Source organism: Nyctereutes procyonoides, unplaced genomic scaffold (genome assembly GCF_905146905.1).
Source record: "Nyctereutes procyonoides isolate TBG_1078 unplaced genomic scaffold, NYPRO_anot_genome, whole genome shotgun sequence".
NCBI classification, from domain to species: Eukaryota; Metazoa; Chordata; class Mammalia; order Carnivora; family Canidae; genus Nyctereutes; species Nyctereutes procyonoides.
In genome coordinates, this window is record NW_026575121.1 from 24194399 (window position 1) to 24212129 (window position 17731).

The following is a 17731-nucleotide window of genomic DNA, read 5'->3' on the forward strand; positions in this document are numbered from 1 at the left end:
ACTTCATGTTATCCACAATCTCTATTTTAATACACAAGAGGCATCATTCTTCCAGAATTGCCAAGTAATGCTACGTTCCCTATTACAAATTTACAGTAAATGTAAAATATTATCATTATGCTTCTTAAAAATGAAAGGATCACATCATAAACTTTAAACTATATAATATAGGTGGGCAGCCTGGGTGGCTCAGTGGTTTAGTGCCGCCTTCGGCCCAGGGCCTGATCCTGGAGACCCAGAATCGAGTCCCATGTCAGGCTCCCTGCGTGGAGCCTGCTTCTGTCTCTGCCTCTCTCTGTGTGTCTCTCATGAATAAATAAATAAAATCTTAAAATAAAATAAATATATAATATAGGCAATTAGCTGAAATAAATTTTATAATAACTAGAAAAGAATAACTAATATGTCATTCTATATCATTAGGTACATGATTTTATACATAAAAATTCAATATACAAAAAACTCAGTTTCACTGTTAGGAAGAGAAATATAAACATAATGATAAGAATATGTACATTTGTCATTGTACATTTTTTTCTATCACACTAGAAAATTTTTATTTTTTTAAGGCAGGAAATTGGTTGCAAAGGCACTTAAACTGGCATTATTATATAATTTGAGGATGCCATAAATTCTTACAAACTTTCTAGAAAGAAATAGGCTCATCTGTCACAACAACATTACCTTCCTACCCAGTAATATTTCTCTATAAATCTTTATAAAGAACACTCAAAGGTTAGGAAAAACTCTTAATACATGCAGATACTAATGATGGCACTATTATTATTTTTTAAAGATTTTATCATTTATTCAGGAGAGACAGAGAGAGAGAAGAGAGAGAGAGAGAGGCAGAGGGAGAAGCAGGTTCCATGCAGGAAGCCTGAAGTGGGACTTGATCCGGGGTCCCCAGTCCCCAGGATCAGGCCCTGGGCTGAAGGCAGGTGCCAAACTGCTGAGCCACCCAGGGATCCCCTATGATGGCATTATTTTGAGTAAAAAGAATTGGATCCCAACAAGTGTTTAATAACAGGATTAAACTCAAACTGTGGCATTTCCATGTAAGATTAGTGAGCTTCTTGATATGATGTATTTTAAAATTGTAATGAAATATAAATTTACACATAAAATATAAATAATGAATAAAAGCAACAAAAATAACAATTTTAAAGATTATAAATCTACATATATTTATATTTAGATACCTATCTAGATAATCACAGAGGCATATGAGACAAATGTTGATAGATACATCTCTAAATAAATATAGATAGATAGTTATGGCTGTACACAATCACACACATATACATAGAAATTTGAGAAAGGAAATACACTGTTCTATTAAAATTGATGAATTTTATTATTCCTAAATGATTATGATTATACTTTAGTGATAAGCTGATTTTTCTTATCTATGCTATTATATATTTATCAGATTTTCAATTCGTACATTAGTAGACAGAAGAAATTAACTCCAAAAAAATACTGTTTTGATCAATACAAAACCAAACTATTCTTGTTTCTAAGGAATTGTCTAATAATCAGTAAATATCAGAATGTAATTCCAATAAAAATATTTTGATGCAAATATTTTCCGTTAACCACTACTGCCAAATTTTATTTCATAGCTTATATAAATCATACATAAATGTAAGTCAATGTAAACACTTGGAAGTAATTAGTGTTTTACCTTTAAATCAACTTTCTAAAATATTTATGATGATTACTATGTGATTTGTAATAAAGTTCTTACCAAAATAACAGCAAATTGATCAACATAATTTACTTCATTAATTTAAATCTGCATTTGATTTCAGTTGACATTATTTAAAAAAACTTTTTCCTTATAAAAACAGCTTGTATTTATTGCCTTTTTAAAAATCATATTTAATTTTATGTCCCCTCATTTCTCAATTCATAGAACAAATATGAATATTATAATAATGTTTTAATTGGCTTTAAAATATGCTATAAATTACTACATTCTTAAAGATTTATTTTTCAGCATTTTCCTGTCCTAAGAGTAAATTAAATCATACTTTCTAAAACACATTGCAAATTTCTATTTATGGCTTGATTCTTTTTTCTGTTTGATTCATCATTTTTGAATGTTCATATTAGCATAAAAAGCATTTACCGTACAAGTGATATAAATGTTATTTATATGAATATCTAAATCCCACTTTATATCATATCCCTGTTATTTCACAGAACCCTGATAGTCTCATGTCTCCAAAGTTCCTAAGTTGCTTGGCCTTGTTCCAAATTAGGAAGGTCAGCCCAGGTTTCTGCTGAGTCCCCTGAGAGGCCCATTTTTTACCAACTGTGTTGGAATGCCTTGATGCAATTTAGTTTAACCTCTTTACATAATACTTCATGTCACTTAATGAATATAATTTATACCAAAATGGATATAAAGTATTTGAATAGGCATCTCTCTGATTCTGACAAACTGCTTTCTCCACTAGGAACATCAATAGACTTCCAAGACCTCTGTGGTTTCAAATCAGAGTTGATCCACTAAAGTGTCTCACTGAAGCCCACTGTGCTTCTCCTCCACTAACAACCATGCTTTCATTTCTCTACTGTCCATAATCAGGTATAAAGGATTTGTCTCCATTTTTTTTTTTGAAGATGTCACTTTTCTTCAACTGTAAGCCTTCGTATTTGATGTACCTGAAGTCTGGAACTTACCAGCAAGACCATCTTTCCATTTCAATAAGGTATTAAAGTAATCCCTAATAATTCTTTAGATTTCAGCTAGAAAAACAACAGGAACAGACACTTTTTCTATACTTCCTTACTATTCTAGACTAGAACACGTTTGCTCCACAGGCATTATACTCATTCTACTTGCAATTCCCTTCTTGTAACATTCATTTCATTTGCAAGTATTTTGTATACTATCTGTTTTCCCGGATTAACTTGGTAGCTCTGTGAGGTTAGGTTTATATTCATAATATTCACCACAGTACGCAAGTTCTTAACACATAAAATACTTCCATCAGTACTGAATGCATGTGTGTATATATATATATATATATATGACTTTTTTTGTACATATATATATATATGACTATGAGAAGAGAGAGAGGAGAGGCCAGTGCTCTGAATTTTCATGCTATGGAAAATCTGCAAGTATTTTATCCATAGTTTATTGATGTCATTTGATATCTTATCTCAGTAATTATGGAACTGAAGAGGAATCCCAACGAAATGTTTATATAGCCCTTTATAAGGCACAATATAAATATGTCAATAACTTCAAAAAACCACACTATTACATATATATTATTTTTTCATATTAATTATGCCAAGTAAATTCTATTTTTTGTTTTTTTCTTCTGATTATTCTTTTTTTCTTTTTACATTTTATTCCCTTTTCCTCATTACCTTCCAAGAAAACACAATTTTAAGATAAAATCTTAATGCCTACTTAAAGATAAAAGTTAATAAGCTGTAGAAAGCACTATTAAAGCAGTAAAAGCATGATACAAATAGGAGAGATTACCGTGAAAATGTTCTATTTGCTCTTGAAATCCCTTGAAACATTGGGCTTTTATGTTTCTGCTTCACTAGGAAAAATAGGTTCTCTTAGGTTTGGTATTAAGTATCAGATTTTTATGTAAGTTTACGGGATATTAACATCTCATCTTGATAGGGCTAAGGGTATGGTAAAAATTTCTTAAAGTTCCTTCAAATAATTTTTCCCCATCATATTACTTAATGTAGAATATCTATTTAAACCTCCTGTATTATATTATGTTAAGCCTCTACCTTACCGAATATGTGTAACAATAACTAAATTGTTGGTGTTAATCGATACTAAAGTGAAAGAGACTCAGAATCCCTAAGATCAATTTTTTAAAGAATTTAAAGAATTTAAAAAAGACTGCTTAGAGAAATTAAAAAGCTGTCAACAGTTTAACTCAGTAAACTCCATAGTCTCATAGTCTTTTATGCTACAACAATTTAAAGTCATCAGATTTTAATATGCAAATTTAGTCATGTTGTTTGATTCCTTAATTGTATAGTAATTTTTATACCTATTTTAATTTGTGTTTATTATTCACTCCTAATCAGAGGCAAATGAGGTTCAATACTCTTCATCCACCTCCTCCTCCTTCTCCCTCTTTTACTTCCTCTTCCTCTTCTTTTTCTTCAGAAACTTTCTTAGTTTGAAAAAATTTCTTTGGAATTTTAGTACAAGTTCTGACAATTTTTTGATCAGATTTGTATTTGATAAAATGTTTTCTATTTCACCACCTTACAAAAGAGGGTTTTGAGCCACTCTTTGTGAAACCCTCTGATATGTTCTCTTATGTAATAACATATGCTAAAGACTTAGCAAAAATTGGGAGAAGGAGAGAGAGAGAGGTGAATGCTATTTCCCTACTTCTTAAAGCAAAAGGTTATTTATTCCCTTTAACTGACAGTTGTATATATAATATATAATATATATATATATAATATATATAACATACATATAAATATAAATTCTCTAGTACTCTTTTAATGTGATGATTACTAAAAATCAGTGTCCCAAGAAATAGGAATTAAACTTCTGAAAAAAATTTAAACTAGTGAAAACCCACCTAATGGCCACAAGAGCTTCAGGACAGACAAAAATATGGAAATATGTGTCTTTCCCTATTGATCACATGAATTGTTTATTTAGGTAATAAATAAACTGTTGTTTTGGGATTTCACTTCACAATGGTGGAAGTAAGTTTCATTGCTTCCTTCTTTTAAAACAAATTTATGAGAGAGAGAGAGAGAGAGGAAAGAGAGAGAGCACATGGGGAAGAGCAGAAGGACAGGGACAAGAAGACAGCACTGAGTATGGAGCCCAAGGTAGGGCTCAATTCCAGGACCCTGAGATCAAGACCCTAACTGAAACCAAGAATTGGAGGCTTAATAGACTGAGCCACCCAGATGTCCCTTGTTCCTTCCTTCTAATTCTTTAATAACAAAGTTCTTCAATACAGATCAAAGATGTAACCCACAGTCTATAGTTGCCAACTATAACTTTTATATGTACATTAAACATATTGAGGATTGGGGCATCTGGGTGGCTCAGTCAGTTAAGTGGTTGCCTTCAGCTCAGGTCATGATCTCAGGATTCTGGAATCATGCCCTGCATCAGGCTTCCTGCTCAGTGGGGAGTCTGCTTCTCCTTGTCCTTTTGCCCCTCCTGCCCACTTATGTACTCTCTCTCTCTCTCAAATAAGAAAAAAAAAATTTAAAATATATATATTGTGGATAATTCTATCACTCATCAGATGCAAACATATGACAATTATATTATTTGTCTTATGTAACCACAAGACAATGGGGGCCTTTTGAAGGCCCAAATTGGAATTACAATTAAGTTTGTAAAATATAACTGCTGCAATTATCACACTCATGTATAGTTGTCTATTTGCCTGGTTTCTGTATGAGATTCTAAATGCCTCAAAAGAAACTCTCTTCTTCATAATATTGCTCTTGGCAAGCATGTGCCTGGCACATTACATTTTCTTTGCTTAGAATTGAAATATAGTTGTCAATATATCCAACACATTATTTGGCCCATGTTTTGCAAGTAACTGCTTTAAATCCTCTTTTCATTTCATATGAAGTCTGGCACGTAATGCACATGAGATAAAGGATTTAAAGATGAATAATAAGCAGAAGCAGCAAATGCAGACTGAAAAAAAAAGAGATATTCTTTAATTTTTCCCCTTTATATTAAATCTTAATGTATAAAGCATGTGAGATTTGTTGGTATTATACAGATTATGATATTAAAATGGTGCCATGGTATGATACCGGGTATGTATTATAAAGAGATCAAGAATTGTATACCTTTGTTATTATCCATTCCTCCTACAGCATATAGAGTTCCAACTGTAGATTTTCTAGGTTTAGTCCTTGGACTTTGCATTAAAGTTCTTCTTTCTGGCAACAGATGATATTTCATTGCTTCCAGAATCAGCTTTTGACATTCCAGATCATTCTTAAATAAAGCATGGTTTTCTAGGTCAGCCAATATCTGTGAATAATACATAATCCCTGTTAATGTTTTTGTAGGGATAAGTATATAATATCAGTCATTAAAATTAGAAACTCAATGCCTATGATATTACCCCTATATTGAGAAGGATGCAAAGTATAATAAGAATTAATTACATTGACAAATAAAAATAATTATGAGTAAAATGGAAGGCTTCCATGAAAAATGGAATGGATTTTATTTTATATTCAATTCAATTTATCATTTTATTACATAGAGCATAAAAGAACTTCTAGAGATCACTTTTTCCATTCTCTTTCCTCTTCTGAAACCTGTTTATAAATTGAAAATAGTTGCCTGTGTTGGCCATAAACCTGTGTAGAGAAAGAAATTTTAAAATATCCTTCAACAAATTCATTGTAACAATCTTCATAAACATTCACATATTTAAGATAGTCCCCTTAAATTAAAAAAAAAAAAAATCAGGGGCACCTGGGTGGCTTGGTGGTTGAGCATCTGCATTTGTCTCGGGTCATGATCCCAGGGTCATGGGATCAAGTTCCACATCAGACTTTCTGCAGGTAGCCTTCTTCTCCCCCTTCCTATGTCTCTGAGCCTCACACTATGTCTCTCATGAATAAATAAATAAAATCATTTTAAAAAATCAATAAAAATGAAACCAATTATCCTTATCTCTCTAAGTATGCAAGCAGCTAGAAAGTTGTATAGTAAACAAAGTAAAGTTTCCAATAATGAAATTTAAAAATTTTATACCAAAAAATCTAGCACCCGAGGGAGGAATAGAGTATGATCAGATGTTTGAAGCTATATTATATTCCTCTTTTGCTACACCAGGGTTTCATCCCCCCAAATTCTTCTGTGTACATTTCTATGAATATATCCAAAATATCTTTTTTTCCCTCTTCTTCTGTTTCTCTTTAGATTCTCTCTCTCTCTCTCTCTTTTTTTTCTGGGATTCTTTCAATATCACTTTCTTTTTCTTAATAAATCAATGTTTCATATCAAGTGACACTTAAATCTGTCACATAGATTTAGAAAATTAAGAAGTCAAAAATTTAATATTAATACACTGACCTTTTGTTCCACATCAATAAGACACTTTACCAAATCTGTACACACACACACACACACACACACACACACACACACACACACATATATATACATATTGAGTGAATGAGGTAATATATGATAGTGGCATATAACTAAATAATTAATTTTAACATTGTAACCTTAATTAAGTAAAGTAAATTTATTTAGCCATCATGATACATACATTGTTGGAGGTGACAAGAAAAACATAAAACACATGAGATAACATATTAACGTGAGAAAGAACAATAGCTCTGAAGCTGAATAAGGAATGTAATGTATAGGGCTTCCAAAATACTTTGGAATACAGAAGGGAAGATATTCAATTAAATTCTTGGCTATGTTGAACTTTTTGTATACTGAAATCTTAGTTGCCTTCTTACCCACTTTCATTCTGAACGTTAATCAAGGAAAAACAATTTTTTTTTTTTTTTTAGTATGGAATAGGACAGCAGATCTCTGATGGATTTTTTAAAGACTATCTTTTACTCTTTCAGTAATTAAAAAAAATTAAGACGTAAGAGAATATCGATTTCTAAGAAGACCCTAGTGGTCTTTATAAAGTGAAAGAAAAAATATATTTTGATATGACTTTTGGTCATCTGTGTATCAAAGTATAATTTTTCTACATTTAAGTCTTTTCCTTTCCTTAAAAGGAAAAAACTTAGCTTTTCCAGTGATAAATGTAGATATGGCTGAACTTGGTTCCAATTAATTCTTTTTTTCTCCTCTTCTTTCCCTTTTTCACCTTTTTGGAGAAATTTTGGGATTAATTGATCACAAGAAATCATTTTTTTTTTTTATTAGGAGTGCACTCCAGGAGTATCTTATCCAGTTAAGTATCAAATAAAAAGGGTAAAAAGAAAAAATAAATCAAAAAAAAATTCAAAAGATATATTCTTCATTTCTACATTTTTTTGGAAAACTATAATTCATAATCAAAAAGTTTAAATGGAAGTGTGAGTAAGTGGTTAGGTTTTAGGTAAACAGATTCATGGCATAGATGTAAATATTTTAAAATTTGACGTATGAGTTCGTGTCATTTACATTAAAAAGAATCCATACATTATTCCTGATATGTAGATGACTCTTTAACTAATTAAAGTGGACTAGTTTTAGCTTAAAAGTACCTCTAATGGGGATCCCTGGGTGGCGCAGCGGTTTGGCGCTTCCCTTTGGCCCAGGGCGCGATTCTGGCAACCCCGGATCGAATCCCACATCAGGCTCCTGGTGCATGGAGCCTGCTTCTCTCTCTCCCTCTCTCTCTCTGTGACTATCAAAAATAAATTTTAAAAAAAATTTAAAAAAAAAGTACCTCTAATGCCTTCTTTTTTATTTTGTTGCCATGTACAAATAAGGCTAGGACAATATTTAAATAAATACAAGACTTGGGTTTAATTTCTTGTATTTTAATCTTTAAAAAATGTGCACATTAGTTTTATGGGTCCAATAAGGTATAATTAGTTTAGTAAACAGTTTAAGATTACCAAGATATAAAATTGTTTAAAGAAATTTCAGTAAGTTGTATCTTTTATAATGATTCAGTCTTGTGAGTTCTTGTAATCCTACATATAAAAAAGACAGTTGTTAGCTTGCATTATAGTTTTTATTTCTTCAGTAAACTTTACAATAGGTTAATATTAAATTAATTTGTTAAGGTTAATTTTTTAATACCTTTTAGTATTGGTCACTGGAATATTTCTAAGTTTGGTTAGAAATATTGGTCGCTGAAATATTTTTAACTTTTCCTGGTACCTTATTTTATAAATATAAAATGGACATAGATTAAGAGAATGAATGACATTATAAAGCTAATATTAAAAATATGAATTTCATAATCTACTCGAATAACTATATATGTATTTCTAAACACACAATGCAAAGATAAGTAAGGATTCTTTCAAATTTTTCATAAAAAATAAGTAATTATAAAAGAAAACTTGAGGAATTTCACCAAAATACAGTATCAGAAGACAGTCAACCCTAAGTGCTTAATTTATAATACTTTCAAATTATATTTTTAAACAGAAATTAATTGTTCATTGATCATAGATTTATGCACAATGAAAAATATTATAAATTATTTCAAAATATGACAAGGAAGATATACAAAATAAAACTAAAATTTGTAATTTATTTCTTTAAAATAGCAAAGGTATTCTGTTCTTAAATAATTTTTTCCTTTTATTAAAAAAGCATTGTGTAGTATTTCTTAGTTGTGGCATATCCCTAATCATTTGGCAATTTTTAAATTTTATTTTATTTTTTAATTGAATTATTTATAAATAAAATATTTATATAGATTTTATTTATAAAATATATATTTATATATAACATATACTCATAAATATATTGTTTTTACTTATTGTGTATTGACTATGTCTATATTTCATCTCCTCTGACAACACTTTTAAGTATCGTATTTCAACCCAAATTAAAACAAATTCAGAAAAATAAAATGGTTAAGCTGTCTTTTAAACTTGAGCTATCTTTAGATTTCTTGCAGTGATCCAAGATTAACACAAGTATTGCTCTTCCCTATAAAATGAAAAATAGTTTTTTTTATATTCTTCAATTTTTAATGAAATCTAAACTATTGTGACAGCTCCTTTGCCACTCAAATTTACAAAATATATCAATATTTTGATAATTATATACTACTTAGAAACATACTCATGTTTATATACAAGGATTTGTGCAATAATTGCCTACAAATTAGATTTTGTTCCTAGGATACTATCAACCATACATACCTCTTCCAGTCAAGGATGATCATAATACTTATTTTACAACTTAAATTCTTGGATGTTTCACAAAATTTTCACTGTTAGAACAATCATTGACTACATCATTATAAATTGTGTATTAAACCTGAAGAAAAGATCCTACTCTCTACAAACAATAATGTTTCAGAATATTTTGTCAATAAAAAGAGATCAGAAATTAAAATATCTGAGACTCAATAAGAACAGAATAGTGTATATTAACAATTAACAGGGACACCTGGGAGGCTCAGTGGTTGAGCATCTGCCTTTGGCTCGGGGTGTGATCCCCAGTCCCGGGATTGAGTTCCACATCAAGCCCCTGCAGGGAGCCTGCTTCTCCCTCTGCCTATGTCTCTGCCTCTCTCTCTCTGTGTCTCTCATGAATAAATAAATAAAATCTTAAAAAAAAAAACAATTAACATTACATAAAATTCTAATGGTTTAATCTGTATCAGTCAGGCAGTTCCTTTGTAAATATACCCTAACTCCCTATCACCTTGGTAGGCTTTCCTTGTGACCAAATAATGATCCACAAATTAAAGGACAAACCTGTAGCTGCAGAATGAACATATTCAAGAAACATGTATGGTATTCAGAATTCACTAATGTGAAAAATCAGAATAATTTATTCATTAATAGCTAGAATTCTAGACAATAACTTTGTTAGAGCATTCCAGTGTACAGCAATTTCATGAATTTTGATTAGACTAGTTCTTTGCAATTGTGTGTAGTAAAGCATTATTATTGTCTTTTTGCATACTCTTCTTAAAGTTCCATTGACTTTATTACTCACTACACTTTGGTGGGGGGGGAGAAATTCAACTATTAAAACAATTATTTCTTAAAAATGATCATTACATGTGTCATTAAAATGCCAATAATTTAATTAATACGGTTTGAGAAATTGAACCACATGCTGAAAATAGCCACATGTTTAGCAACATGAAAATATTGATGAATGCTTTAATTCTATATATTTACACAGAGACACTCCTCAAACTGCAGTTTTCCAAGAGTATTTATATGAATTTACTTCAAATACTTGCAATAAATTGGAAGTTATGACTCTAAAAAAGTATTGTTTCATGAAAATGGAATGCATTATTCAAGTATCTAGTTAGCATTGTTTTTCCAACCTTCGAATAAGAAAATAGAATAAATTGTATCATTCAGAAAAAAATTGTCTCCTTTCTGTATATTTTTCCTTAAGATGTCAAAAAAATGCTATCTTGGTTAGAATCTTTGTCATGATTCTCTGCACTAAATTGCATGTATACATACTTCTTTAACATTGTAAACGACTCTTATATCATAAGCAAACAAAATCAAATGCATTGATTTATCTGTGCTACATGACCTACTCTTCTAATTACATAAAGGTCATACTATTCTAATTTTATAGTAAAAGTCAAAATATTTATATTATAAAAATTTGCATTACAGACTTTAAAAACATCATAAAATAGTGTTATTTAGAAGATATAAATTACAGTAATAAACTCCTGTCATGTTAATGGCTAGAAACAAGAATATATATTGTAAGCTATTTCTTAAGGAAGAGTAATACTGCATGAATGAAGACATAATTTGAAAGGCAACATGATTAATAGGATCTGTGCAAAGCATAGCAAATACATCTATACCTTCCACCTGGTCAGGAAGTCCATTGGAATGAATGCAATAATAGAAAACACCTAAAGTAAGATAGATTTAAACTTACTATGGACCAAAGGAAGTATTAACTCTTCCAACACTATATCCTTGGGCTATCAAGGTTATGAAAACATCCTTACATTCATAACAGTGCGACATTTCATATACCTCATATTATTTCATAATATTTCAAACCTTTGTTTTGCTCCTGGGTGTTGTGCTAAAAAAAATCTACTCACGAAATCTGAATCTATAAAACAAAATTGATTCCTATTAGAAGTGACAGTCCTTAGAGAACAAGTGACAGTTTCATATATAGTCTTTCAAGTTTTCTGCTTGACAAAATGAATAGGATGAATGATAAAATATTATCATATACCATAAGCTGCAAGGAAAAGTGATTTTCTACTTCAATATTTTATAAATAGGTTTGATACAATAAATTTTCAGGTATTTTTATTAAGCAGTTTCTAAGACAGAGAAACAATGATTTAATGAGCACATTCGGTGCTAAATAAGCCCTGAGCCTGTTTAATAGTCAGTATACGGCGCTGGTGAAAGGAGAGTTATCAGAGAACTCTGTAGCAACATAATAAATGGTGAGCTCCTGGTAGTGTTATTCTGCTTTGCAAAGGAAGATACAGGCTGCCTCATGCCTAGAGAGGTTTTCTGTATGTTTCCTCCCTCTCAGATTTTCAAAGACAGATATAGAAGAAAATGGACAATTACTTTGAAAACTTGGAATAGAAGTTAGTTGGTAAGCCAGTACTCACAGAGCCTCATCGGCTATTTGAGTCTCTGCTGTGGCTGGAACAACTTAAGCTTGCAATAGAGGATCTAGCTCAGCTGTAGCCAGGATATCAATCTGCAGCCTGAAAGAAACTCATTGATATGAGTAGATAGGTCAGTTAAAACCCCATTTATATCCGATGAAAATAATTTTGGCAAAGGATAGAATCATGACGTATTAAGAGATGGATGTATCTTCCTATCCTTTCTACTGGCATAATCACTATTCTGGCTAAACTACTTGAGTATATTATTTATATTCTGGTTAAGCTATATGGAGATATTATTTATATTTTGAAATAAATGAAAAAGTGGATAGAGTGGAGCTTTCTGTGTCTTCTTCTGTGCTGTCATTTCAAAACAAAAACAGAAATTACTACATGCTGCTGCTTACATCAGATATATCTGAATAACTCATACTCAAGTATTTGAGGAACAAGAAGAAACCATCTACAAAATAAGGATCAGGCTAATTAATTTTGTTCTGGATACAGAATACTCAGAATTCTGAATATTTGCTTGCCTTAAGTTGAAAAATAATTGGTGGAGCTGACAGTACAAATAAAGAATAATGACATAATCACAATGAGTAGAGATCATCAAATTAACTCAAATAACAGCACATATCATATATCACTGATAGCAGTTATTAGTGACAAAAGGATGGGGTTTAATGCTGCTATAATTTATAATTAATTTTTAGTTATTTAATATAGATTTGCTACTCTATAGGTATCTTGAAAACTCAAAATTTCTAAAACTGAAATAAGTTATTGCATGCCCTGCATGCACATCATCTTCATCCAGAAAAATTTCATTGCATCCTAGGTGGGCTCTGGACTTTGCACACATTCATTCATTCATTCATTCATTCATGTAACAAATATGTAGTCAGCAACTATTTTGTGCCAGGTGCTATATAATAGGCCCCGGATATCTGCAATCTCTCTCACCACTAATCCGTTCTATTCAAGCCTACCCTCCTACCCACCTCTTAGAATGCTTTTGTTAATTTACTCACATCTAGCTATATTCTAAAGCTAGCATCTATATAGCATCTAGCTATACTCTAACACATTAGTTTATTATTGCTTCCAGTACATTATTCAATATCCTCAGACTAGCAGGCCAAAAATTCTATAATACAACTCAATTTTAGCTATTCAGTCACTCTCTGAGATACCCTACATATATTTTTTTCCTGTATTTCATACTTCAGCTCTCCAGACCTCTTTCCTCTGATCTGAATGGACCCTGTCATTTTTTAGAGTAATATTGGTAATGCCTTTTCCCTTTGCAGCTTCTATTAAAATATGACCCAATCTTCAGGGTCCAGTGTACATTCTATTATTACTTCCATGAGGACTTATCTAATTGTTAAGATCACAATTGACACAATTTTTTTTATTGGTCATATCATACTTTAATCAGTTGACATCTGTGTAGTCATTTAAGGGCTTCATATGCATGCTAGTCATAAACTTGTAGGAAATCAGAAAAAATTTCTGAGTTGATACCTCTTGTTGAGTACCACTAATAAGATTACAGGCTCCTAGGAATTGCTCAATAACTATTTAAGTGAGTGATCATTTATGCTGATTACAGCATCTATTAATTTATTTTAAATAAGAAATCTAGTATTGAAGTTTGAAAATATATAATGTATAGGCAGAAAGATATCCAATATCACATCTCAAATTACATGCATAAATTAATCATCTTCATAAATGTTTATGGTTTTTCAGAAACATCTCTGCTTAACAACCAACCAAATATCTATATTCCTAAATAAGTGATCCCAGACTCAGCTGATGGCATGAGCTTATTTCCAGTCATAGTCAATAGCAAAATTCCATTACACAAATAATTCGGGCTCTTGGACATTACTCTAAGGTGATTTGATTTGTAACCAAGAAGCACTAAACTTGGATGTTCCACTGACAATTCAAACTCACACAGTTAAGTCTAAACTTATTTTTTGCCATTACATTCTTCTTCCTGTATTGACTTATGCCTTCTATTTTTTATTGTTGGTTTACAGTATTTCTTTACATATACTTCTGTTTTAAGCTACTTCTATTTAAACTGACTGAAATTTTTTGGAAAATACAGTATATGAATATTCTCAAAATGTGTCTTTCTTACTGAGATCCCTTCATAATTCAGTCAAGCCTTAATCCATTGATAATTCTATTTCTAAATGTTTATCTTCTTACTCAAGTCCATTCAAAAGAATCATCTAAAACTGTTGATTATTATCATACTGCCATTCTATCTTTACATTCCACTATTCCCTTCTCTTTCCAAAAGCCACTTTGCCAGTTAATATTAACTCTTTTCTGAATTTTTGAAAAAGACTAAAAGTTTTAATTCTTCTATGTGGCATAAGAAATAATATATGCAGAATTCAGATCACTCCCACATAGTATCCTAAAACATATACATTCATCATTTACTGTCTTGTTACAATTCCTTGCATTACAATTGAAAGTATTTTCTAATGTGACTTAAAATACCTAGTTTAGTCTCATTTCTCACTGTATCTCTGATCAACCTTCTGCTTTGATAAGGCTGTTCTATTTACTATCCCCCATTTTAAGAATTTCTTTATTGCATCTTAAATGTGATTTTTCATCTTGGAACTCTCTGAGTCTTAGTTGAATGTTCTTGTTTTATCTGTGTTTTCAATGAACTTTCAAAGTTTCTGTCTTTTCATATATAAATGAAACTTCGTTCTTAATTCATTATTTAGTACTCTACTGTTTATACTTAGTAATTACCAGTAGAAAAGCTGTTTTTATCTTGTTTTTGTGGATTTGTAGGTAGCTGTCTCCTTCCTAAATATTAACTGTATTTATTTGAATTTTAAAGGTAAAACCTGGAAGAGTATATCTTTCTAAAATTCTGCTATATGTCACTTATTTTGCAAGGAGATAATTGAAAATGGACATGTTCAAATGTATGTGGATTTCCTCATGAGAAACTATTATTTGTGTGTATGCTTCTTTTAGCTCTTTCACAAAAACATTTCTGATTGGGAAATAGCAGGTCATAGTAGCTAGCAAGCCATCTTTGCCATCTTTGTGAAGAATGAGACATGGATTTAAACTGATGTACATTGCACATTTATGCTTTTTGAGATACCATGACTCTTATGAGAGATTTGCTTAATCAGTAGCATTGGATTAACTAAGGCATTCTTAACTTTTGAATTGTATGAAGTAGTCATTCTCTGCATTTTAAGTAGGTATTGGGCTGTGTCTGCCTAAAAACCAATATTTATCTCCACAGATATTATAAATAAGAACATTATCACAGTATCAGGTAAATATTTATTCATTTGTTTATTTGTTTATTTTTATTAAGATTTTTAATTTATTTATTCATGAGAGACAGACAGAGAGAGAGAGATAGGCAGAGACACAGGCTGAGGGAGAAGAAGCCTCCGTGCAGGGAGCCCGACACGGGACTCGATCCCAGGTCTCCAGGATCATACCCTGGGCTGAAGGTGGAGCTAAACTACTGAACCACCCGGGCTGCCCAATATTTCTGATATATTAATAAAATGTATCTTTTCAAAGAGTAAAATTAATAGATATTTATATTTGCCTTGCTTCTTCCTTTTTCTAAACTCCTGCTTCCTTTCTAAAGATAATTAGCATGCTCTTATGTATCTAGGCTCTATGATAGTTCTTGCCTGGTCTGGAAAGTCTCTCAAGTTATAATTTACACTAATTTTCTGGATTGCCTTTTCTTCTAGAACTAACATATCTGATAGTTACCAAGACCATAAAGATAAATCTCCTAAGGGAATAAAACCAGTTTAAACACATTTAATTATTGCTAGTTGGATAGTTTAACTAAGATCTCCTAGAAATGATTACATTTAAATACTTGGCTGTATTTGCCTGAAATTGATGAACTCTACTTAAATGAGGTACTGTGATCACTTGATTTCAAAACACCTTGTGATAAGCAATATGCTCCTAAAAGAATAAAATGTATTGTGATATTCAGTGTTATTCTGCATTTCTGTAAGTTACTCTTATAAAAAATTTCTCTGAGTTAAGAGGTAGCAAAATGTCCCCAGAATAACCATAGTTAATAAGCACAGTGGCCTAAGTGTGAGTGTCATTCCAAAGTATACTTTCGGGATCCCTGGGTGGCGCAGAGGTTTGGCGCCTGCCTTTGGCCCAGGGCGCGATCCTGGAGACCCGGAATCGAATCCCACGTCGGGCTCCCGGTGCATGGAGTCTGCTTCTCCCTCTGCCTGTGTCTCTGCCTCTCTCTCTCTCTGTGTGTGACTATCATAAATAAATTTTTTTAAAAAATTAAAAAAAAAACAAAAACAAAAACAAAGTATACTTTCATTGAGAAGGACAAATCTGCATGTGGCCTACACACAATATCCAAAAAGAAGTTAAGTATCTTAAGCCTATAAAGAGCATCTGGTGCTACCAGAAAGACTGCTAATTCTTCCTCTCCTTCTCCCATGTTCTGTCTCAGAGAAGTTAATGCTGATGGTAAGAAGCAAATGATGTCCTGGAAGTTCTTTGACACCGATCTGCAGGAAAGCAATTGAAGAGACTGCATTCAGTGTACTCTGGAAAACTAGATTTCCTGATTTCTCTAATAATAATGGTCACAGTATTAAGTTTTTGTTTTGCTTTAGTGCTATCTCAATTATTTAAATAAAAACCTCTCAGTTTCTCTCACACTAATTATAAGGCATCAGTCAGGATTTCATTTCTCTCATTCCACTAAAAGAAGATGGAGAAAGAATTTTAATCACTGCATATTTGCAGATTTCTAGCCTTCTTTAGATTTACTCTGATCAAAGTCCAACATACCTCTTTTGATCATCATCACTGAGATACATTCCTCTGAAAACATCAAGGTGGATGCATATTGCAAGTCAGTAAGGGATTAAAATAATTCTCTCAAGTAAAGCTAATTCCACTGGGCATACACTCTGCCTGTAGAGTTTCTGAAGTTTGGGTATGAAATGAGTTGTTCAAACATCTTGACTGAACAAACTTCAGGGATAAGGGAAAATATAAACTTATTAATATTAATATTAAGTGTATTGAAATAATTGGAATGTGTCAAACCTATGTCAGACACGTTGACATATGCAAAAGTAATATATCAGTTCCTCACTTAAATAATTCACAATATAACTTATAAAGGAGTAATATATAATTTATAACATAATACAGTATATGGTTATGATTTTCTAGTACTAACAGCTAAGCAAAAGTATAGTATTTTGTGTTGAAAAGTATCTGTATCCAACATCTCACTTTTCATTTGGTTGATTTTTTCAAAACAGGAATCATTAAACCATTCATTCTTCTTCTGTTCCTTACAAAAAACCCTCCTGGACTTGCATAACAGTTGAAAGTCATTTCAAGAAGCA

General features: G+C 31.4%; 1 protein-coding gene across 2 annotated transcripts in view; it reads right to left on the bottom strand.

Moving 5' to 3' along the window:
• KLHL1 (kelch like family member 1) overlaps positions 1-17731 on the bottom strand; it is a 363304-nt gene that overhangs the window by 102789 nt on the left and 242784 nt on the right. For both annotated transcript variants that reach the window (XM_055336047.1, XM_055336046.1), the window contains one exon: positions 5845-6031. In XM_055336047.1, coding sequence (XP_055192022.1) covers positions 5845-6031 — 187 coding nt within the window. The remainder of the gene's footprint in view (positions 1-5844; positions 6032-17731) is intronic.